The sequence below is a fragment of the Callithrix jacchus genome, chromosome 6, assembly GCF_049354715.1.
Source record: "Callithrix jacchus isolate 240 chromosome 6, calJac240_pri, whole genome shotgun sequence".
Taxonomy (NCBI): Eukaryota; Metazoa; Chordata; class Mammalia; order Primates; family Cebidae; genus Callithrix; species Callithrix jacchus.
This window is the reverse complement of record NC_133507.1, coordinates 87,474,356-87,496,503: the sequence shown is the minus strand read 5'-3', so window position 1 is coordinate 87,496,503 and position 22,148 is coordinate 87,474,356. Positions and strand designations below refer to the sequence as shown.

The 22,148-nt window shown below is 38.4% G+C and overlaps 1 protein-coding gene across 3 annotated transcripts in view; it reads left to right on the top strand.

Moving 5' to 3' along the window:
* KYNU (kynureninase) overlaps window positions 1-22,148 on the top strand; it is a 170,131-nt gene that overhangs the window by 38,935 nt on the left and 109,048 nt on the right. For all 3 annotated transcript variants that reach the window (XM_008998944.5, XM_002749467.7, XM_008998943.4), the window contains 2 exons: window positions 7,390-7,510; window positions 21,713-21,795. In XM_008998944.5, the coding sequence (XP_008997192.4) occupies window positions 7,464-7,510; window positions 21,713-21,795 (130 nt within the window). In that variant the 5' untranslated portion in view covers window positions 7,390-7,463. The remainder of the gene's footprint in view (window positions 1-7,389; window positions 7,511-21,712; window positions 21,796-22,148) is intronic.

Here is a 22,148-nt window from a genome sequence, read left to right as displayed (position 1 = left end):
ACAGTTTGTTACATAGATATACAGGATTTTCAGGATGAAACAGCCTTCTCTTGGAAGAAGATGCCATTTAGTGTTTAATTGTGCTTTTGCAAAAATTTTGCTTAAGAACCTAGAACAGGTGACTAGAGTCAGAGGCAAGAAAACTATAATATGATACCATGAGTCCCAAAATAAGCATTGAGAATATAAAGGATCATAAGATATGAATTTGTTTGTAAAGCAAAGAGAGTTTGATATATAAATGTTGGCCTCTTGAGGAACAACTTAATCAATTTTGCTCTCTAATTTAAAGTTGAGCTGTTTTCCGCTTTTAAATCCCCCAGATGGTGGCTTTCCAGCCTGGATAATTACAAAAATGAAAAGAACCAGCCTGGATACCTTCAAAAGTATTATATTCACCTTAACTCTTTTCTTATTGTTAACCTAAACCAGTTGGTATGGGTCAGCTCTGAAATGAGCATGTGAAAATAAATAACATCTTTGTCATGAAAAATGATCACTTACCAGATAGCACCCTAAGAATGTGTTTTATAGTCACCAGTTGCATTAACAAGTTTTTTTGGTGTGAAAAAAGAATAGTTATTTTAAAACATGACTTCATCTTAAGAAAAATATTAAGAAATTTGAAGACTTTTTTGATGATGTTATGGCTACATATTTTAAGTCTTTATTTTTGAATCCTTGCTCATTTCAGGGGCTTCCATTGTTAGTATACAAATGAAGAGTCTTATCTGCTTTCTAAACATGTTCATGACTCATAGACGCTAATAAGAATATTCAGTTCTTTGGGGGAGATGATCAGAAAGAAATGGGCTAAAAAGCAGATCTGGGGCTCTCCAATCCGTAATCAAATATTGAGATTGATTGTATCACTTGCGCATATATTAATTTCAATTGGAGTAGCTCACCCAAGAAATAATAAAAATCTGGAATAAAACTGATTTATGAAGACCAAAAAAAAAATAGAAGATGCCATTTAGGATTTTCATAGCTAGAGAGAAAAAGTTGGTCCCTTGTTTCAGCACTTTAAGGACAAGCTGACTTTCTTGTTAGGGGATAATGCAGCTGGTACCTTTAAGTTAAGTCAATGCTCATTGACCATTCTGAAACTGTTAGGGTCTTAAGTATTTTGCTAAATCTACTCTGCCTGTGGTATATGCATAGAACAACAAAGCTTGGATGACACTGCATGTGTTTAGAGCAAGGTTTACTGAACATTTTTAGCCCAGTACTGAGACTTACTGCTCAGAAAAAATAAATTCCTTTCAAAATATTACTACTCACTGAACATATACCTGGTCACTCGAGAGCTCTGCTGGAGATGTAAAGGGACATCATTAATGTTTTCAAGTTTGCTAACACAACATTCATCTTGCAGCCTGTGACCAAGGAGTAATTTTTGCTTTCAAGTTTTATTATTTAAGAAATACATTTTATGGCCAGGCACAGTGGCTCATGCCTGTAATTCCAGCACTTTGGGAGGCCAAGGTGGGCAGATCACAAGGACAAGAGTTCGAGACCAGCCTGACCAACATAGTGAAACCCCATCTCTACTAAAAATACAATAATTAGCCGGGCATGGCGGTGCCCTCGTGTAATCCTAGCTATTCAGGAGGCTGAGGCAGGTGAATCACTTGAATCTGAGGGGTGGATGTTGCAGTGAGCCGAGATAGCACCACTGCACTCCAGCCTGGACAATAGAACAAGACTCTGCCCCCACCCTCTGCAAAAGAAATACATTTTGTAAGACTTTAGCTGCCATAGTTAGTAATTCCTCTGCTAGATCTGGTGAGGAAATTGAAAACTTTCTGGAAAAGATTCAACATTCTAGATGCCATTAAGAACCTCTATGATTTACAAGAGAAGCAAAAAGTACCAACATTAACATGAATTTGGAAGAAGTGATTTCAACTCTCACGGCTGACTTTGAGGGATTTAAGACTTCATTGGAAGAAGTAACTGCAGAGGTGGTAAAAATCACAAAAGGACTAAAATTAGGATTGGAATCTGAAGATGTGACTGAATTGCTGCAATCTAATAAGAAAACCTGAATGAGGAGTTGCTTCTTATGGCTGAGCAAAAACAAAAAGTGGCTTCTTGAGGTAAACTATGCTCCTGCTGAAGATGCTGTGAACCTTGTTGAAATAACAACAAAGAATTTAAAATATTCCATAAAAGTGGATAAAATTGTATCAACCGTATTGCATACTCCAAATAAATCTCTTTTTATTTATTTATTTATTCTTTTTTTGAGACAGAATTGCACAGGGTTGCCTGGAATGGAGTGCAATGGCGCATTCTCAGCTCACTGCAATCTCTGCCTACCAGGTTCCTGACTCAGCCTCTCTCCAGAGTGGCTGGGATTAGAGGCACAGACCACAACACCCAGCTAACTTTTTGTATTTTTCGTAGAAACAGGGTTTCACTGTGTTGGCTAGACTGGTCTCAAACTTCTGACCTAGAGATCTACCCACCTCAGCCTTCCAAAGTGCTGGGATTACAGCTATGAGCCACTGCACCCAGCTGAACTCCAAGATCTTGTGAAAGGAGAGTCAGTGCAATAAATCACTGTTGTCTGATTTTAAGAAATTGCCTGAGGCACTCCAACTTTCAGCTACCATCACCTTGATAAGTCAGCAGCTATCAATATTCAGGCAAGACCCTCTGCCAGCAAAACATTTATGACTCACTGAAGTCTCACTGATTGCATTTTTGAGCAACAATGTATTTTTAAAATAAAGATATGGACATTGTTTCTAGAAACAATGCTATTGCACCCTCAATAGACTATGGTAAAGTATAAACATAACTTTTATATGCACTGGGAAACCAAAACATTTGTGTAACTTGCAGTATTGTGACTCTCACTTTTTTGTAATGGTGGAAACGAACCCACAATTTCTCCGACCTATGCCAGCATTTCCTTTGAGAAAAGTGAACCCACTGAAAAGTAGCATAGTGAAAATGATACGGCTCCAGTGACTGGAGGAACACCAGGGTCCTTGGTCTTGTGCCAATTTAGATAAAATGACACGGACACATGTGGAGTGGATTTAAGGAACAGAGAGTTTATTTTTATTTTTATTTATTAATTTTTTTTGAGACAGAGTCTCCCTCTGTCTCCCAGGCTGGAGTGCAGTGGTGTGATCTCGGCTCTTGCAACTTCCACCTCCCAAGTTCAAGCTATTCTCCTGCCTCAGCCTCCCAAGTAACCAGGACTATGGGCATGTGCCACCACACTAGGTTAATTTTTGTATTTTTAGTAGAGACAGGGTTTCACCATATTGGCCAGGCTGGTCTCGAACACCTGATCTTGTGATCCACCTGCCTTGGCCTCTCAAAATGCTGGGACTAGAGGCAGGAGCCACCATGCCCAGCCAGCACAGAGAGTTTAATAGGCAAGAAAAGAAGAAACAGCCCCCCTGGGACAGAGGGAGGTGTCAAAGCCAAGACAGGAAACCCTGAGTGCCTCGGAAAACAGCCAGTTATATTAGGAGGCTGGAGGAGACATTGTTTGATTTGCATAGAGCCCAGGGATTGGTTTGATGAGGTATGTCATTCAGGTAGACCCATAAAAAAACTGGCCCTTTCACCCTAGCCATTTAATATGCAAATACAGGGCACCTTGATGTTCTGCACATGTGGGTGGGGATATAGGGGGGTGGCCATGTTGCCAGGCACATTTGGGGACAGGAGGAAGATGATGGAAATCATCATGTTTGGGTGGACCCAGTTTCTAGCCTGCATCTCATATTAAAGCTTGCCTGCCTGGCTCTAAGAGCTGGGGATTTCCTGCTAGACAAAAAACATTTCTGGAGCTGCTTTAAAGGAAACAAAAACTTCCCAAGAACCTCTTTTTGTCTCTATCTCCCTAAAATAATTTCTTAACTTCTATAACAAAAGATAAGTCAAAAGGGTCATACCTGAGAAGTCTGCTTGTTGGGTTGTGGAAATTTTTGCATAAATAGTCTAGAAATATATTGCATGAGGTGGGAAGTGGTGGTAGTGAGCAGATCATGAGACATCAGCTGAAGTATGCATTAATTAGCTCAGAAAACTGGAGATTGGAGGTCTCCAGTGGGAAGGAGATTTTAACGAACTCACCAAATGTAACTCATAAGGGAAAGAGCTAATCAAAAAGCACCAAAGCTGGACTAAGGTTTTCTTGCCTTTCTTTTTCCACTCCATTGGAGGAATTAGAAGTAGCAGCAGTGAGAAGCAAGAGAAACAAATTGTTTATAGACACATTCCTTTGTTCTAAACTGTAGTTTTCTGAATTTAAGTCAGGCATGAGCTGGGGTTGGGGAGATTTAAATCTGAAGTGATAATGATATTTTGAAACTGGTTCCCAGGTTAAGCTTATTCTTTCAACTAAAAGAATAACCTCATAAGGCTCACAGTGGTGGACATTTTTGATGCACTAAAATGCTCCCCAAGCAATCAAATGAGTTTCCAGAACCATGAGCTTTATAGCAATCGTACTGTAGCTTTTTCAGAGAAAGGAGCATTCCAGAAGAATGGCTCTAACACTGTTGACTTAAGGACTAACTGGAGCAAGCCCTGTTTGTCAAAAGCTAAAACTCTTGAGTGCATAAACAAGTTGGAAGTCAAGTGAACCTTTAAGCAGAGTGCTATGAGTTGAATTATGTTCCCTAAAAATTCATATGTTGACAGCCTAACCACATGTGCCTAAGAATGTCTTTAAAAAATAATCCAGTTAAAGCAAAGTCATTAGATTGGACCCTAATTTGATATGTTGTGATGTTCTTATAAAAGGAGGAAATTGGGAAAACACAGGCATACTGGGAGAAGGCCATATGCACAAAAAGATGGTCATCTATAAGCCAAGCAGAGAGGCCTAGAACAGATTCTTCCCTCACAGTGCTTGAAAGGAATCAACCTTGCCAACGTTTGATTTTGGACTTAGAGTGTGCAAAATTGTGAGACAATAAATTTCTGTTTAAGTTACCCAGTTTTGTAACTTTGTTATAGAAGCCCTAGTAAACTAGGGGACATATTACATGACACAAGTACTCCCAGCTCAAGAATTTACTGAATGTGGAGACTTGGCTGATAGGGAGAACTGATGAACTCTTTTAACACCCCCAATCTGTGCCAGAATTTAAAGTGTGACCCTCAGGCAAGGCTCAGGAAACTCTCCTTTCTTTCTGGAATAAACATTTTAGGATCACTATCACATTTATTTATCTATGGCTTTTTTCATCCTACCAGAATAAAAAGGAGGAATTGCAATGGAGACCACATGGCCTAAAAAGCCTGAAATATTTACTTTCTGACTTTTCCCAGAAAAAGTCAAGGGTACTGGTTAAAGATCCTGCCTGCTGGGTGTTAATAGAATAAATGCAGCAAATGATCTGATCTGAACATAAACCCACAGGATCTCCAGATCATGATACCTCTCAGTGTTTTCTCAGAGTAGATCTGGACGGTATGGATTAAGACGAAGAAGTTGAGACACTTTACCTCCCTTTTCCTTCCCTAATAAGATCAGGTTAAATTCAATGGAGGAAGGCTTTGCAGAGAACAAGAAGCAAAGGCACTAAAAGAAACAGTTGGAAAACGATACCTAGAAGAAAAGTGAGCCATAGTCTTGAAGCACTGTGACTTAACCAAAATTTGGGGATCTACTAACAAGATGTGTTAATCAAGCAGTTCACTTTGAAAAGGAAAGTTCCCCTAAGCTCCAAGACCTTTGTGAAAAGGCCATTGAGTGAGACAGAAAACCAGGAGGACCACTGAGAAACTGCAAAAAATGTATCCCCTAATTGGCAAAACCTACTTTAAAGAAAAATGTAATAATATCATAAATTCTACAATAAATATTTATCATAGCATTGAACCCACAATATGCTAAAACACTGTCAGTACAGGAGACAGAAAATATCCTGATGAACAAGAATGACTGGTATACGTTAATCCTGACTAGCCTTTGGGAAGAAAAGGGTAAATACAATAAATGCTTCAGAAAGGGGACTTTCTCCCACTTCATAAGCATTATATATTAAACAAGCTGTCCAGCAGATTCTATAAGACATTGAGATGTACAAGAGGCAGGAGCTGGCACTAAAGGACGGGGAGTTATGGATGAACCTAGAGCTCTCGTATTCTCAAGGGTTGTATAGAGAAAGCATAGGAGCCATGAAAAATGAGGATATATTCCCAAAGGCATTAAACTTAGCCTCAAGCTAAAAGGAGATAATTAGGAATGTCCAATATGACAAGAACCATTGATGTGATAACATTTTATTTAAAACAATTTTTTTAATTAAATAGAGATGGAGTCTCACTATGTTGTTCAGGCTTGTCTCGAACTCCTGGGGTCAAGTGATCCTCCCAGTTTTGCCTTCAAAAGTGCCAGAATACAGGCAAGGGCCACAGTGCCTGGCTGACATGGTAACCTTGATGATGGGAAATGGGGAGGCATATCTAACCCTAGGTCCAGAAAATAATGGGTATCTTAACCAAGAAGACTCTTCTGGCACTCATGTGTAAACAATATGTACATATCTTTTATTGGTCAGGTTTAAAAGATGCCAATGAAAAGCAATATCCATAAAAGGGATCTGGTTGAAATATATTTTTTAAAAGTCTTTAGAGGTATAATTAAGCAGTCTGAAGTAAAGACCAACATAGTACTGAATGATTCCAATGAAATATAAATGAGCAGCTTAGTCTTTTTTTTTCCTAAGAATTAAGAGAAAACTCAGTAGTTTACAAGTATGATTGTTAACTTGTGACCTTCTGGACTATGCTATAACCATATGGATTGGTTTGTTTGCAGTGGATAAGATGAGGATAAAAATCATCGAAGTTTGATTTATATAAATAAGAAGTAGATATGGAAAGCAATCTTTGCCTGTATGCGTTAGTACTATGCATACGTGTGTATTGATATAGAATGAAGAAAATGCATAAATCCAGTACATCTACTTTAGTTAGATAAATAATTATTTACATTTTTTTAATTACCATGTCTACAACACAAATTAATATGATGATAGTACTGGCCTAAATCCTGGTAATCTTCTTATACAATTGGATAGGCTGATGTATTTCCTATTTAAAAAAAAATTGTTTTTAACTCTTTTCTAATCCTTTGGTATTCATGATTGGAAGTAGTTGCTAATTAGGATTTCCTCATGGAGCACAGTAAATATCAGAGATCATCATAATAGCCTCTATAGTCTTAAATTATATTTTAAAATGTAAATGCAACAGTTAATTATTTTTTAGAGGACCTGAGGTCATCCTTGGGAGTAATTTTTAGTTACTTTCTATCCCTCTTGGAGTTGGTTATATTAATTATTTGTACTGGCTTAACAATACCATATGGAAAATTTTTTTCTTTTGACGTTTCTTCTATTTCAGTTGATTTATCATTAGTGAATAAAGATGAAAATGCCATCTATTTCTTGGGAAATTCTCTTGGCCTTCAACCAAAAATGGTTAAAACATATCTTGAAGAAGAACTAGATAAGTGGGCCAAAATGTAAGTATTATTTTAAAAGCTACTGTACAAAATTTCTCATACAAAAATTTACAAAATCACATTAGGTTGTCTAATATTTGGAAAGATGTATAATAGAATCCTAGTACAGTCATCCCTTGGTATCTGTGGAGTTCCAGGGCCTCCCTATGATTCCAAAATCCGCAATGGTCAAGTCCCTTAGATACAAATGGCGTAATATTTCCATAGAACCTAGGCCTATTCCGTATATATTAAATAAATAAATAAAGTTTAGCTTACGCTGACCACGCAAATGATTACAACCATGGCTATTAGATAACACTGCAAAGTTCTTAATTTTAGTGATTAAGAATGTAATTTCACAACTTGATGCAAGAATGATAGAAGTTTATATAATTTATTAATCATATTATAACTTTATCTGTATAACTTTTATGCATAATTTGCAAAATATGTATCACCACATTTGCTCTAGCAGGTTTTAGTATTTAACAAATGGGGGTCATAGTTAATAAAAATGGTTAATATTCATTTTTGGCCTTAATGTAAGAGAGGGCAAATAATTAGATTGAATGGATTTGAACTTTATAGAGTGTCCTTGCCTCTTGGACATTCATTCAGCAAGAGCTGTGCATTTTTATCCTCTAGGCATTTAAAATATATTCTGCTCTTCTATTCTCTTCCTATCCTTATGGTCATCCTACTTAAGTAAGAAACCAGTTGATTATTTTCAAGACTTTAAAGTTGCATATCAGGAAAGCACCTCTTGCCCTTCTATTGTTTCATCTTTTATATTTCACCTGGTGATGATAAATAATTTCATCTTTTTAATTAATCCTTCTCACTGAGTTTTCATTAGACAGATGATTCAGAAAGGTTGTATATTTTAACGCTTCAGACAATGTACAGTGAATTAAAGACTAATTAAGCAAATGGACATCTATTCCATCCTCACTTTGTTCACTTTATTTAGTCTTCTTGTTTTAATCTATAGTGACTCAGTCAACATCATGGCCCTGCCCATAAATGTCCGAGGTGTTAGGGGTGACCGATCACATGCCTATTCTCCCTACCTCACCAACCATTTTTGATCCCAAAAGGCTTTCCTCATTATTATTTTTTACCTCCCAAATATTTAGCTTAAAATTCAACTTCTGAACTTTTCCAGCTGAAGTTCTGTTGGGAGTAAACTTTTTCCTACCAAGTACTTAGGTCAAAGTGATTGGGGGCCTGCCAATTAGTTGACAACAGACAGGTTAACAGGAGTAAAGTTTATTTCACACTCAGAAGAATTCTACAAGGGGTAGTTTGCTGAACAGCCACAGGTAAAGGCTTATACCAGCCTAACTAAAAAGAAGAGTTTTAGAGCTTCAATGGGAAAATACAAAGGTTTCTACTGGGCTTTTTCATCCTAATGCTAATGGGCAGTATCCTTCCTAGCTGGAAGCTCCCAAGAGGGAGATGAATAGCAGCTGTATTTGTACCTCCAGGTGCTAAGGTCCATTTAACTCTAAGGATGGGTCAGTGGCAGCTGTATTTTTAGGAGGCTTTGCTTAAGTTTAGATAGCATTTCTTTCTGTGGCTGCTCTTTGTTCAAATGTGTTCAAAGTAGTCAGACCAGGCATGGTGGCCCGTAGCGTATTCCCAGCACTTTGGGGGGCTCACGTGGATCACTTTAGCCCAGGAATTAAAATCGGCCTAAGCAACAAAGGTACAGGTGCAGTGGCTACCGTCTGTAATCCCAGCAGTTTCGGAGTCTGAGGCGGGTGGATCACAGGAGTCCAGGAGTCCCAGACCAGCCTGGGTGACACTGTGAAATCTCATCTCTACAAAAAAATACAAAAATTAGCTGGGCACAGTGGTGCATGCCTGTAGTACCAGACACTTGAGAGGCTGAGGTGCGAGGATGACTTGCTCCCAGGAGGTCAAGGCTGCAGTGAGCTGTGATTGTGTCACTTAACTGCAGCCTGGGCTGCAGCAAGACCCTGTCTTTAAATATATACATACATACAAGTAGTCTTCATGATGCTTTAGTGGGCTATTGAACTCTTCATTTTTCTTTCTGACTGTTGCTTGGTTTTTTGTACTAAAATCAAACCCTGTGTGTGTTCAGCTGCCTCCAGATCCAGGGCCTGTCCTTATCCTGGTAAGTTTTGCCTGATCATTTCTTCCTCTTTGCCTCCCTCAGTGCCACTTCTACTCTACTTCTTGGCAGATACTCAAGCCAGGTCAGTGACCCCCTTTCTTCTTGACTGATAGATTATGGGAATTGCTGAGTAAAAAACAGCTACACATTTACTAAATACTATAATGCACATTGAAAGTAGTTGCTTAGTTGAAAAAGGTAATGTTAAAAATGTATAATCTTGACCAGGCACCATGGTTCAATACTGTAATCCCCAATACTTTGGGATGCCAAGGCAGGCAGATCACTTGAGCTCAAGAGTTCGAGACCAGCTTGAGCAACATGGTAAAACTCTATCTCTACAAAGTACACAAGAAAAATTTAGCTGGACCTAGTGGCACATGCCTGTAGTCCCAGCTACTCTGGAGGTTGAGGTGGGAGGATTGCTTGAGCCTGGAAGGGGCGGGTTGCAGTGACCCTAGATTGTGATGCTGCACTCCAGCCTGGGCAAGAGAGTGAGACCCAGTCTCAAAAAAAAAATTATAATCTTAACAGTAATATAAAATTAGAGTGCTTTGGCAAAGCAAGATTTATTTTTGGTATTTTTTTAAATTTTTTATTGCATTTTAGGTTTTGGGGTACATGTGCAGAACATGCAAGACAGTTGCATAGGTACACATGGCAGTGTGTTTTGCTTCCTTTCTCCCCTTCACCCACATTTGGCATTTCTCCCCAGGCTATCCCTCCCCAGCTCCCCCCCCCACTGGCCCTCCCCTTTTCCCCCCAATAGACCCCGGTGTGTAGTACTCCCCTCCCTTTGTCCATGTGTTCTCATTTTTCATCACCCGCCTATGAGTGAGAATATGCAGTATTTCATTTTCTGTTCTTGTGTTAGTTTGCTGAGAATGCTGTTCTCCAGATTCATCCATGTCCCTACAAATGACACAAACTCATCATTTCTGATTGCTGCATAATATTCCATGGTGTATATGTGCCACATTTTCCCAATCCAGTCTATGATCAATGGGCATTTGGGTTGGTTCCAGGTCTTTGCTATTGTAAACAGTGCTGCAATGAACATTCATGTGCATGTGTCCTTATAGTAGAACGATTTATAGTCTTTTGGATATATACCCAGTAATGGGATTGCTGGGTCAAATGGAATTTCTATTTCTAAGGCCTTGAGGAATCGCCACACTGTCTTCCACAATGGTTGAACTAATTTACACTCCCACCAACAGTGTAAAAGTGTTCTTTTTTCTCCACGTCCTCTCCAGCATCTGTTGTCTCCAGATTTTTTTAATGATCGCCATTCTAACTGGCGTGAGATGGTATCTCAATGTGGTTTTGATTTGCATTTCTCTGATGACCAGTGATGATGAGCATTTTTTCATATGATTGTTGGCCTCATATATGTCTTCTTTTATAAAGTGTCTGTTCATATCCTTTGCCTATTTTTGAATAGGCTTGTTTGTTTTTTTCCAGTAAATCTGTTTGAGTCCTTTGTAAATTCTGGATATCAGCCCTTTGTCAGATGGAAAAACTGCAAAAATGTTTTCCCACTCTGTTGGTTGCCGATTCACTCTAGTGACTGTTTCTTTTGCCGTGCAGAAGCTGTGGAGTTTCATTACGTCCGATTTGTCTATTTTGCCTTTGTTGCCAATGCTTTTGGCGTTTTTTTCATGAAGTCCTTGCCTACGCCTATGTCCTGGATGGTTTTGCATAGATTTTCTTCTGGGATTTTTATGGTGCCAGGTCTTATGTTTAAGTCTTTAATCCGTCTGGAGTTAATTTTAGTGTAAGGTGTCAGGAAGGGGTCCAGTTTCTACTTTCTGCACATGGCTAGCCAGTTTTCCCAACACCATTTATTAAACAGGGAATCCTTTCCCCATTGCTTGTTTGTGTCAGGTTTACCAAAGATTGTATGGCTGTAGATATGTTGTGTTGCCTCCGATGCCTCTGTTCTGTTCCAATGGTCTATATCTCTGTTTTGGTACCAGTACCATGCTGTTTTGATTACTGTAGCCTTGTAGTATAGTTTGAAATCCAGTAGTGTGATGCCCCCCACTGTGTTCTTTTTGCTTAGAACTGACTTGGCTATGAGGGCTCTCTTTTGGTTCCATATAAAGTTCATGGTGGTTTTTTCCAGTTCTGTGAAGAAAATCAATGGTAGCTTGATGGGAATACCATTGAATCTGTAAATTACTTTGGGCAATATAGCCATTTTCACGTATTAATTCTTCCTAACTATGAACATGGAATGTTTCTCCATCTGTTTGTGTCCTCTCTTATTTCATTGAGCAGTGGTTTGTAGTTTTCCTTGAAGAGGTCCCTTACATTCCTTGTGAGTTGTATTTCTAGGTATTTTATTCTTTTTGTAGCAATTGTGAATGGCAGTTCATTCTTGATTTGGCTTTCTTTAAGTCTGTTATTGGTGTAGAGGAATGCTTGTGATTTTTGCACATTGATTTTATATCCAGAGGCTTTCTTAAATTTGCTTATCAGTTTCAGGAGTTTTTGGGCTGAGGCAATGGGGTCTTCTAGGTATACTATCATGTTGTCTGCAAATAGAGACAATTTGGCTTCCACCTTTCCTATATGAATGCCGTTTATTTTTTTTACTTGTCTGATTGCTCAGGCTAGATCTTCAGTACTATATTGAATAGGAGTGGTGACAGAGGGCATCCTTGTCTAGTGCCGGATTTCAAAGGGAATGCTTCCAGTTTTTGCCTATTCAGTATGATATTGGCTGTTGGTTTGTCATAAGTAGCTTTTATTACTTTGAGATATGTTCCATCGATACTGAGTTTATTGAGGGTTTTTAGCATAAAGGGCTGTTGAATTTTGTCAAATACCTTCTCCACATCAATTGAGATAATCATGTGGTTTTTGTTTTTGGTTCTGTTTATGTGGTGAATTATGTTTATAGACTTGTGTATATTGAACAAGCCTTGCATCACCTGGATGAATCCTACTTGATCATGATGGATAAGTTTTTTGATTTGCTGTTGCAATCGGCTTGCCAATATTTTATTGAAGATTTTTGCATCTATGTTCATCATGGATATTGGCCTGAAGTTTTCTTTTCTTGTTGGGTCTCTGCCGGGTTTTGGTATCAGGATGATGTTGGTCTCATAAAATGATTTGGGAAGGATTCCCTCTTTTTGGATTATTTGGAATAGTTTCAGAAGGAATGGTACCAGCTCCTTTTTGTGTGTCTGGTAGAATTTGGCTGTGAACCTGTCTGGACCTGTGCTTTTTTTGTGTGGTAGGCTCTTAATTGCTGCCTCGACTACTGACCTTGTTATTGGTCTATTCATAGTTTCAGCTTCCTCCTGGTTTAGGCTTGGGAGGACACAGGAGTCCAGGAATTTATTCATTTCTTCCAGGTTTACAAGTTTATGTGCATAGAGTTGTTTTTAATATTCTCTGATGATGGTTTGAATTTCTGTGGAATCTGTGGTGATTTCCCCTTTATCATTTTTTATTGCATCTATTTGGTTGTTCTCTCTTTTCTTTCTAATCAATCTGGCTAGTGGTTTGTCTATTTTGTTGATCTTTTCAAAAAACCAGCTCTTGGATTTATTGATTTATTGAAGGGTTTTTCATGTCTCTATCTCCTTCAGTTCAGCTCTGATCTTAGTTATTTCTTGTCTTCTGCTGGGTTTTGAGATTTTTGATCTTGCTCCTCTAGCTCTTTCAATTTTGACGATAGGGTGTCAATTTTGGATCTCTCCATTCTCCTCATATGGGCACTTATAGCTATATATTTTCCTCTAGAGACTGCTTTAAATGTATCCCAGAGATTCTGGTATGCTGTATCTTCGTTCTCATTGGTTTTGAAGAACTTCTTTATTTCTGCCTTCATTTCATTGTTTATCCAGTCAACATTCAAGAGCCAGTTGTTCAGTTTCCATGAAGCTGTGCAGTTCTGGGTTGGTTTCTGAATTCTGAGTTCTAACTTGATTGCACTATGGTCTGAGAGACTGTTTGTTATGATTTCAGTTGTTTTGCATTTGCTGAGGAGTGCTTTACTTCCAATTATGTGGTCAATTTTAGAGTAGGTATGATGTGGTGCTGAGAAGAATGTATATTCTGTGGATTTGGGGTGGAGAGTTCTGTAAATATCTATCAGGTTTGCTTGTTCCAGGCCTGAGTTCAAGCCCTGGATATCCTTGTTGATTTTCTGTCTGGTTGATCTGTCTAATATTGACAGTGGAGTGTTAAAGTCTCTCACTATTATTGTGTGGGAGTCTAAGTCTCTTTGTAAGTCATTAAGAACTTTCCTTATATATCTGGGTGCTCCTGTATTGTTTAGGATTGTTAGCTCTTCTTGTTGTATCGATCCTTTTACCATTATGTAATGGCCTTCTTTGACTCTTTTGATCTTTGTTGCTTTAAAGTCTATTTTATCAGAGATGAGAATTGCAACTCCAGCTTTTTTTTTGCTCTCCATTTGCTTGGTAAATCTTCCTCCATCCCTTTATTTAGAGCCTTTGTGTATCCATGCATGTGAGATGGGTTTCCTGGATACAGCACACTGATGGGTTTTGGTTTTTTATCCAATTTGCCAGTCTGTGTCTTTTGATTGGTGCATTTAGTCCATTTACATTTAGGGTTAATATTATTATGTGTGAATTTGATACTGCCATTTTGATGCTAGCTGGCTGTTTTGCCCATTAGTTGATGTAGATTCTTCATTATGTTGATGCTCTTTAGCATTTAGTGTGATTTTGGAATGGCTGGTACTGGTTGTTCCTTTCTATGTGTAGTGCCTCTTTTAGGAGCTCTTGTAAAGCAGGCCTGGTGGTGAAAAAATCTCTGAGTACTTGCTTGTTCGCAAAGGATTTTATTTTTCCTTCACTTATGAAGCTCAGTTTGGTTGGATATAAAATTCTGGGTTGAAAGTTCTTTTCTTTAAGGATGTTGAATATTGGCCCCCACTCTCTTCTGGCTTGTAAAGTTTCTGCCAAGAGATCTGCTGTGAGTCTGATGGGCTTCCCTTTGTGGGTGACCTGACCTTTCTCTCTGGCTGCCCTTAGTATTTTCTCCTTTATTTCAACCATGGTGAATCTGATGATTATGTGCCTTGGGGTTGCTCTTCTTGAGGAATATCTTTGTGGTGTTCGCTGTATTTCCTGCATTTGAGTGTTGGCCTTCCTTGCTAGGTGGGGAAAATTTTCCTAGATAATATCCTGAAGAGTATTTTCCAGCTTGTATTTATTTTCTTCGTCACATTCAGGTACACCTATCAAATGTAGGTTAGGTCTCTTCACATAGTCCCACATTTCTTGGAGACTTTGTTCATTCCTTTTTGTGCTTTTTTCTCTGATCTTTGTTTCTCATTTTATTTCATTGAGTTGATCTTTGACTTCTGATATTCTTTCTTCTTTTTGGTCAATTCGGCTGTTGAAACTTGTGCATGCTTCGCGAATTTCTCGTATTGTGGTTTTCTGCTCCTTCAATTCATTCATATTCCTCTCTAAGTTATCCACTCTTGTTATCATTTCCTCAAATCTTTTTTCAAGGTTCTTAGTTTCTTTGCATTGATTTAAAACATGTTCTTTTAGCTCACAAAAGTCTCTCATTATCCACCTTCTGAAGTCTAATTCAATCATTTCGTCACAGTCATTCTTCGTCCAGCTTTGTTCCCTTGCTGGTGAGGAGTTTTGGTCCTTTGAAGGAGTCGCAGTGATCTGATTTCAGGTGTTTTTCTCCTTTTTGCACTGGTTTCTTCCCATCTTTGTGGATTTATCCACCTGTCGTCTGTGTAGTTGCTGACATTTTGGTTGGGTCTCTGAGTGGAGGCCTAGATTGTTGATGATGAAGTATTTCTGTTACTTGGTTTTCCTTCTACCAGTCTAGCCCCTCCACTGTACAACTGCTGAGGTCCACTCCAGGTCCTGCTTGTCTGGGGTGCACCTATAGCGGCTGCGGAACAGTGAGGGATGCTACCAGTTTCTTTTTCTGCTATCTTTGTCCCAGGATGATGCCTGTGAAATGTCAATCTTCTGGATATAGAGGGGTCAGGGAGCTGCTTAAGGAGACAGTCTGTACTTTATAGGAGCTCAAGTGCTGATCTGTGAGCTCTGTTGTTCATTCAGGGCTGTTAGGCTGCTACATTTAATTCTGCTGCAGCAGAACTCATAAAAAAAAAACCTTTTTTTCTCAGATGCTCTGTCTCGGGGGGTTGGGGTTTTCTTTATGTGTCCATTGTGCTGTCCTGCCCAGCTAGGAGGCAGTCTAGTCACTATTTGCCTGCTGAGGCTCGCCCTGCTGGTGTGAGGTCCACCCTGTTGCTGCAGGCTCTGCCCTGTTGCTGCCGTCTCTGCCCTGCTGCCACGGGCTATGCCCTGCAGCAGAGTCTCTCTGTTGTGGCGGGTTGCCTTGGCAATGGCAGGCTGTGTCAGCAATGGGAGTATACCTCAGTAGGGGCGGGTTGCCTTGGTAATGGCAAACGCCCTTCCCCCACCGAGCTGCACCATCCTGGGTTCAGCTGTGACCACAGTGAAACTCTCCACCCAGAGCGTTTTGAATTGCCATTTTGTTTGTCCCACTGCCCTGGCCCAAACGCGGTTTCCCTGGAATCTCCTGGCCTGGCTCACTGTCCAAGTCCTGTTCAATCAGATGGATATGCCAATTTGCCCTCTCAAGTCTCATATTGCTGGTTCAACAGGGCATCCAGACCAGTGTGCTTTGTGTGGAGCACTGTGGAGCACCGCTGCACTGCAGCACCAGCTGCTGGCTGCACCGGCCACAGGCTGCCCCAGCCAAAACCGCTTTGCTGGCATCCCACATCTCTTTTATACCTGGGAATTTCCCCGTTCTGTGGGCAACAAAGATCCATCTGGAAATGCGGCCCTGACTCACCCTCCACGCATTCACCAAGAGCTTCAATCCTGGGTTGTTCTCACCGCACCATCTTGAGTCTGCAAAGCAAGATTTTACACAGGCATATAGATGTCAAATTTCTCTCCATCCAAATATTGTAAAGTAGGAAATGCCATTTGGCTCATGGATTCCACCTTTTCCAGTTTTATGGCCAATTGTAGATATACTGCCTACCATACTTAAGTATTGCATAACTGATTTTTTGTCATAATACAGCCTAATTTTGTAATTTATGGCTACCATCTTTGATTTTTTATACTAAGGGAAAGCCAAGAATAGAGGTACAACTAAAAATATTTTAGGATCTGTCTTAGTTTGTTCCTGTTGCTATACAAAGTACCTGAGACTGGATAATTTCTAGAAAAGAGAGATTAATATTCTTATAGTTCTGGAGGCTTAGACATCTAAGATCAAGGTGCTGGCAGATTTAGTGTCTGATGAGGTCTGCTCTCTGCTCCCAAGATGGTACTTTTTGCTACATCCTCTCATGGCAGAAGAGGCAAACACCTGCCTCCCATCTCTTTTATAAGGGTCCTAATCCCATTCATGAGGGCACTGCCCTTATGACTGAATCACCTCCTAAAGACTCTACCCCTTAACTGTTACACTGGCAGATCAAGTTTTCACATGGATTTTAAGGAGACACTTTCAGATGATATCAGAACCAAATGATTTCTGAAACACGCTTAGTTAAGGCAACCTGTGAAAATAGTTTTCTTAGAAGCTTTTACCTCTACATTAGTTTTAAAATGCTATTACCATAGTTTTGCATTTTTATTTTCAACTCTACAGGATTTCTAAAGATTAATAACATATTGAAGAAGACATTTGTTTTTCAAAATGGCAATATTTAGACAATTTCAATATTCTGAAACAGAAAACTTTTTTGGTGATTACATTTGTTTGATGCTTAATAATTATAAGCAAAAAGGTTTTGTAACAATAAGAAGCAACAATATGCCTGAACTCTATGGGTCTGTTGGAATGAGTAGGCAGTAAGCATAAAGTATTTGGGGGAAATATTTTATATTAAATATTTACTAATGACCTAGGTTATTTAATGAAGAATAACAGTGGTTAATGATCATGATGCCACAATTCAGCTAGAACAGAAGGACATATCACTCCTGAACAGCATTATGATAAGCTGGGAAATGGGTAGTATGTCCTAAAAATAGAATCACAACATTTAGGTCATTTACATTGTCAAATCTGCTGCATAACATGTGTTCTCTCTTTTTCATAAGAGCAAAAACCTACTACAGTTTTGCCTGTACAGGGATTCTTGTAAGAACTCTGACAGTTTAGGTAAGGTTATATAAAGATGAAAATATCTTTTCGAATTACATATCAGGAATAAATCACTTAGTTTACTTTACATGGCAGCATGTTGTGCTGACAGGCCACTGATAAAACATGCCAGGGAGATGCAGATGCCTCCTGCAGACCCCTCTAGTCTCCTTTAATTTAAGCATTGCTTCCTTTAAAAACAATAGTGTTAGGATAAGAGAGCATAAAAAAATACATAGTATGGCATGTTTCAAAGATTTTTCACAACATCTTTATTTGTCTTTGTTTTTCTAATTAACATTCTTTTTATTTATTTGTTTGTTTGTTTGTTTTTGGAGTCAGGGTCCCACTCTGTTGCCCGGGCTACAGTGCAGTGGTGTGATCATAGCTCACTGCAGCCTCAAACTCCCAAGCCCAGGGTATCCTCCCACCTCAGTCTCCTGAGTAGGTGCGACTACAGGCACATGCCATCAAGCTTGGCTAATTTTTTCTTTAATTTTGAAGAGACAGTATCTCCCTACATTGCCCAGGCTGGTCTCAAACACCTGGGCTTAGGCAACCAACCGGCCTTGACCTCTCAAAATGCTGGGATTACAGGCACGAGTCATTGTCCCTGGACCCCTAAATCTTCATCAGCTAATCATCAATTGGGTCATGGAAAAAAATTATAATGTAATTAAGGCAGGCTGTGAAATCTTAATTATTTACTTATGAAAGGAAGCTTTCTCAAAATAGTCCATTTTTCATTTTGTGGAATGGTTAAAGCATGGTCCTACTTTAAATAGGACCCAAGTTTCTTTTAACTTCCTAATTCAATTTTACATCCTGCAATTCTAATTTCATGAGTAAACACTCCTAGTAGAGGTCTCAAAAAACACCCACTCACTGCAATGATTTATCCTGTAGGTGAGTTAACTCTCTTCCATGCTCTCTTTTCCTTTCCAGCATTTGTAAAAGAAGATTGCATCTATGCTGCAACTACTTTAAGTAGTTTTGTATGAGCAATATAATATTTTTTCTTAACTCTAATACTGATGTTTATAACTGCACTTTAATCTACATCAACTCTTTCTAATGACAGGCCACTTTACTTTGGGTCTATTTGGGTAACACTTTCTAAATACATTTCACTACCTTAGGCTAGTGGGCTAACAAAATGAAGAAGCAGACTCTGTGTAGTATTTTAAAGGGAGGGAGATGCCAAAAGCATTTCAGGAAGAAACATATCCTTAAAGATTATTAACACCGTGTCTACCAGAGTGAGGAGTAGGTGGTATAATATTCTGAGATATAAATTCTCTGAGGCAGAACATAGAATTTTACTACCTAAATGTAATAAGATGTATTGTGCTATCAGCAAAGGCTATGGAGCTCTATGTGATTAAAATAAAAAAGGATCCAAGTATCTGCCTTTAACTACCATTTAATGATAATGATTTTTGTCTTTAGCATTTATATTGGAAATCAAGGAAGAGGCAAACTGCAGGCTATCTAATACTAATATGAATAATAATAACTAACAAATGCCCCTTTCTTCCACCCTTAGTTCTTAGCAGTCTATGTTTATTTTCAATGAAAGTCCTCTTCCTTCATCTTAGTTTATGTGGTAATAGAAATGTTAGTTTAAAAATTGTCTTCTATCCACATGCTAATGAAGGGAGCTTACGCATTAGATTCACAGCAGGAAAGAGGACTCAGAACCGGGTGCTATGCAACTGTCTCTTTCATGTGTTACCTCATTTATTTCTCATGGAAATCCTTTAAGGTCCATAGTGTTACCCATTTACTTGCACAAATGTGAAAAATGAAGCCCGGTAGCTTCTAATAAATGTGGTCTCATGACCAGTAGTGACCTGGAGCTGGCTTATACTAGATGACAAAAGCCAATTATTAAATACTCAAAATTTTTGCTGGTAGTGTGAAATCACCCATGATGGGAGTATTTATATCCTGGGAACCTGCAAAGGAGGAAAAACAGTGCTCCAGTCCCCGGTCTTTCCACCCCACTTAGAGCATGTTTACCAGCCCACCACCGCCAGTTTATTGACACGAATTCAAACCCAAGTTGGTACTATACACAAAGCACATTTTCATTGCTTTCCTTCAAGCTGACAAAGCTTTTGAATTCCTATAGAATTAAGAACTGTTACCCAGAAAAAATGGGGTTCGTTAGTGTGTTGAGTAATAAAGGTCTTTCCAGGGACATGGATGAAGCTGAAAACCATCATTCTCTGCAAGCTAACACAGGAACAGGAAACCAAACACCACATGTTCTCACTCATATGTGGGAGTTGAACAATGAAAACACGTGGACAGAGGGAGGGGAACATTACACACCAGGGCCTGTTGGGGGTGTGAGGTTAGGGGAGGGTTAGCATTAGGAGAAATATCTAATGTAGGTGACAGGTTGATGGGTGCAGCAAACCACCATGGCACGTGTATACTTATGTAACAAACCTGCACGTTCTGCACCTGTAGCCCAGAATTTAAAGCATAATAATAATAAAAAGTCAGAGGAAGATATAGTGACTCAAATATTTAATGTTTATCTTTTTAATTGTGAAATTGCCTTTGGGGTATTTGTTTATTATCAAATAAATTTTAAAATATTGCTTAATTCTAAAATATTATGTAAAATAAACGATTTTTCTGTTGTTAAAAAAAAGAGAGCAGGTTTTGATCAATAGGAGTTTGATTACTTGGCACAAGTAAGGAGGACACTGGGAATTTTCACAAAAGCAGTATCTCCCAGAGGGAAAGTGACAGGGGCATTTTATGGAGTAATAGAGGAGAAGGTACATCATCGCATGTAGAGGAAGGGACCCAGTTGCACAGATGCAGTGAGTAATCATTCCAGTGCGTAAGTCGCTTGTTATGGTAATGAAGCTATAGCTCCTCCCTAGGATGGAGACTTTAGCATGGTAATGAGCAAAATTCACCTGGGCTCCTCTCTGAGTTTCGGGGGTCTGTTAGAAGCTGGCTCCAACCAACAAGGTGACAGCATCCACACCAGGCTTGGGAAAAAAACAGGCGTCAGGGCAGGTGGCTGTAAAACTGGCTGATGACTTACATCTAAAGGTCCCTGGTAAAAATTTTAAAAATAAAATAAATGTTATGATCCCTGGAGACCCCCTGCCTGCTTACAGAACTATCAGATTCAGAGCGTCATAAGATACAACAACGTAACAGCACTCAGAGGCACTTCACCTTAATCCTCCGTTTTAATTTCTTCTTCTTTTATGTTTTCCTGTATTTGCCTTCTTCATTTCACTGAAATTTCTTAAAACTTGCAGTACTCTATGTATTTTGCATTTTTCTGCTATGACTCCTGGGATATTGACTAGACTAATAAAATTGAACTGAAATGTGACAGATTAAATTGCTACCAAATAGGTTAAGCCAAGTAGTGCTGGCTTTGATTATTCCTAAATTTTGTTATTTACCTATAAAATGGTATGAGTATTATCATATTTTATATACTTCTATTAAATTTACAGATTTATACCCATTTTTAAGTGTCAATTTATAATTATTTTAGTCTCTAGCCTTACAAAAAAATATGTAAGTTTTAGTGTAGATACTACATTCTACAGGCATAAAAGCAGTGTCCAAATAATTTTTAAAATGTCAAAATAATTAAGACCAAAACAATTAGACTCTAGACTGTAGCAAAATATTAAAATAATATATAAACAATCTCCCTGCTTTCTAACAAAAAGAAAATAAAAGAAATGTAAAAATAAGTTAAAAGACATTGATCCCAAATATTATATATTTTGTTTTAAAAAAGCTTGATTTTATATAAATTACTAACACATTGAAAGATCCACGTAGAAATGTTTATTTGCTAAAGCTGATATTTGAAATAATCACACACATGCACACAAAAGAAATGTTTTTCCATTTTCCAATTTCAGAGCAGCCTATGGTCATGAAATAGGGAAGCGTCCTTGGATTACAGGAGATGAGAGTATTGTAGGCCTTATGAAGGACATTGTAGGTAAGTAGAAAACACTGAAATTGTTCCAAGTGAATTGTAAAGATACTATAATTTAGTTACGAACACAGGTTATAAAGTCAAAATCTTATTGAAGAACATCATGATTTTCTATTTTAATCTATAACAGTAAAGAGGAAGAATACTTTTAACTTAAACTTGTTAATTCAAAGATTGCTATTGTGAGCATGATAAGGTTATTTATATAAAAATTAAATATATGTTATCATTTTTTCTTGTATACTTTAAAAGTAATATTTATCACACTCATAAAAAACACATGCATTCTATTTTTATAATTGAATAAATTTCATAAAAATCGACTGAAATAAAATTGTTATAATTTCACTATTTAA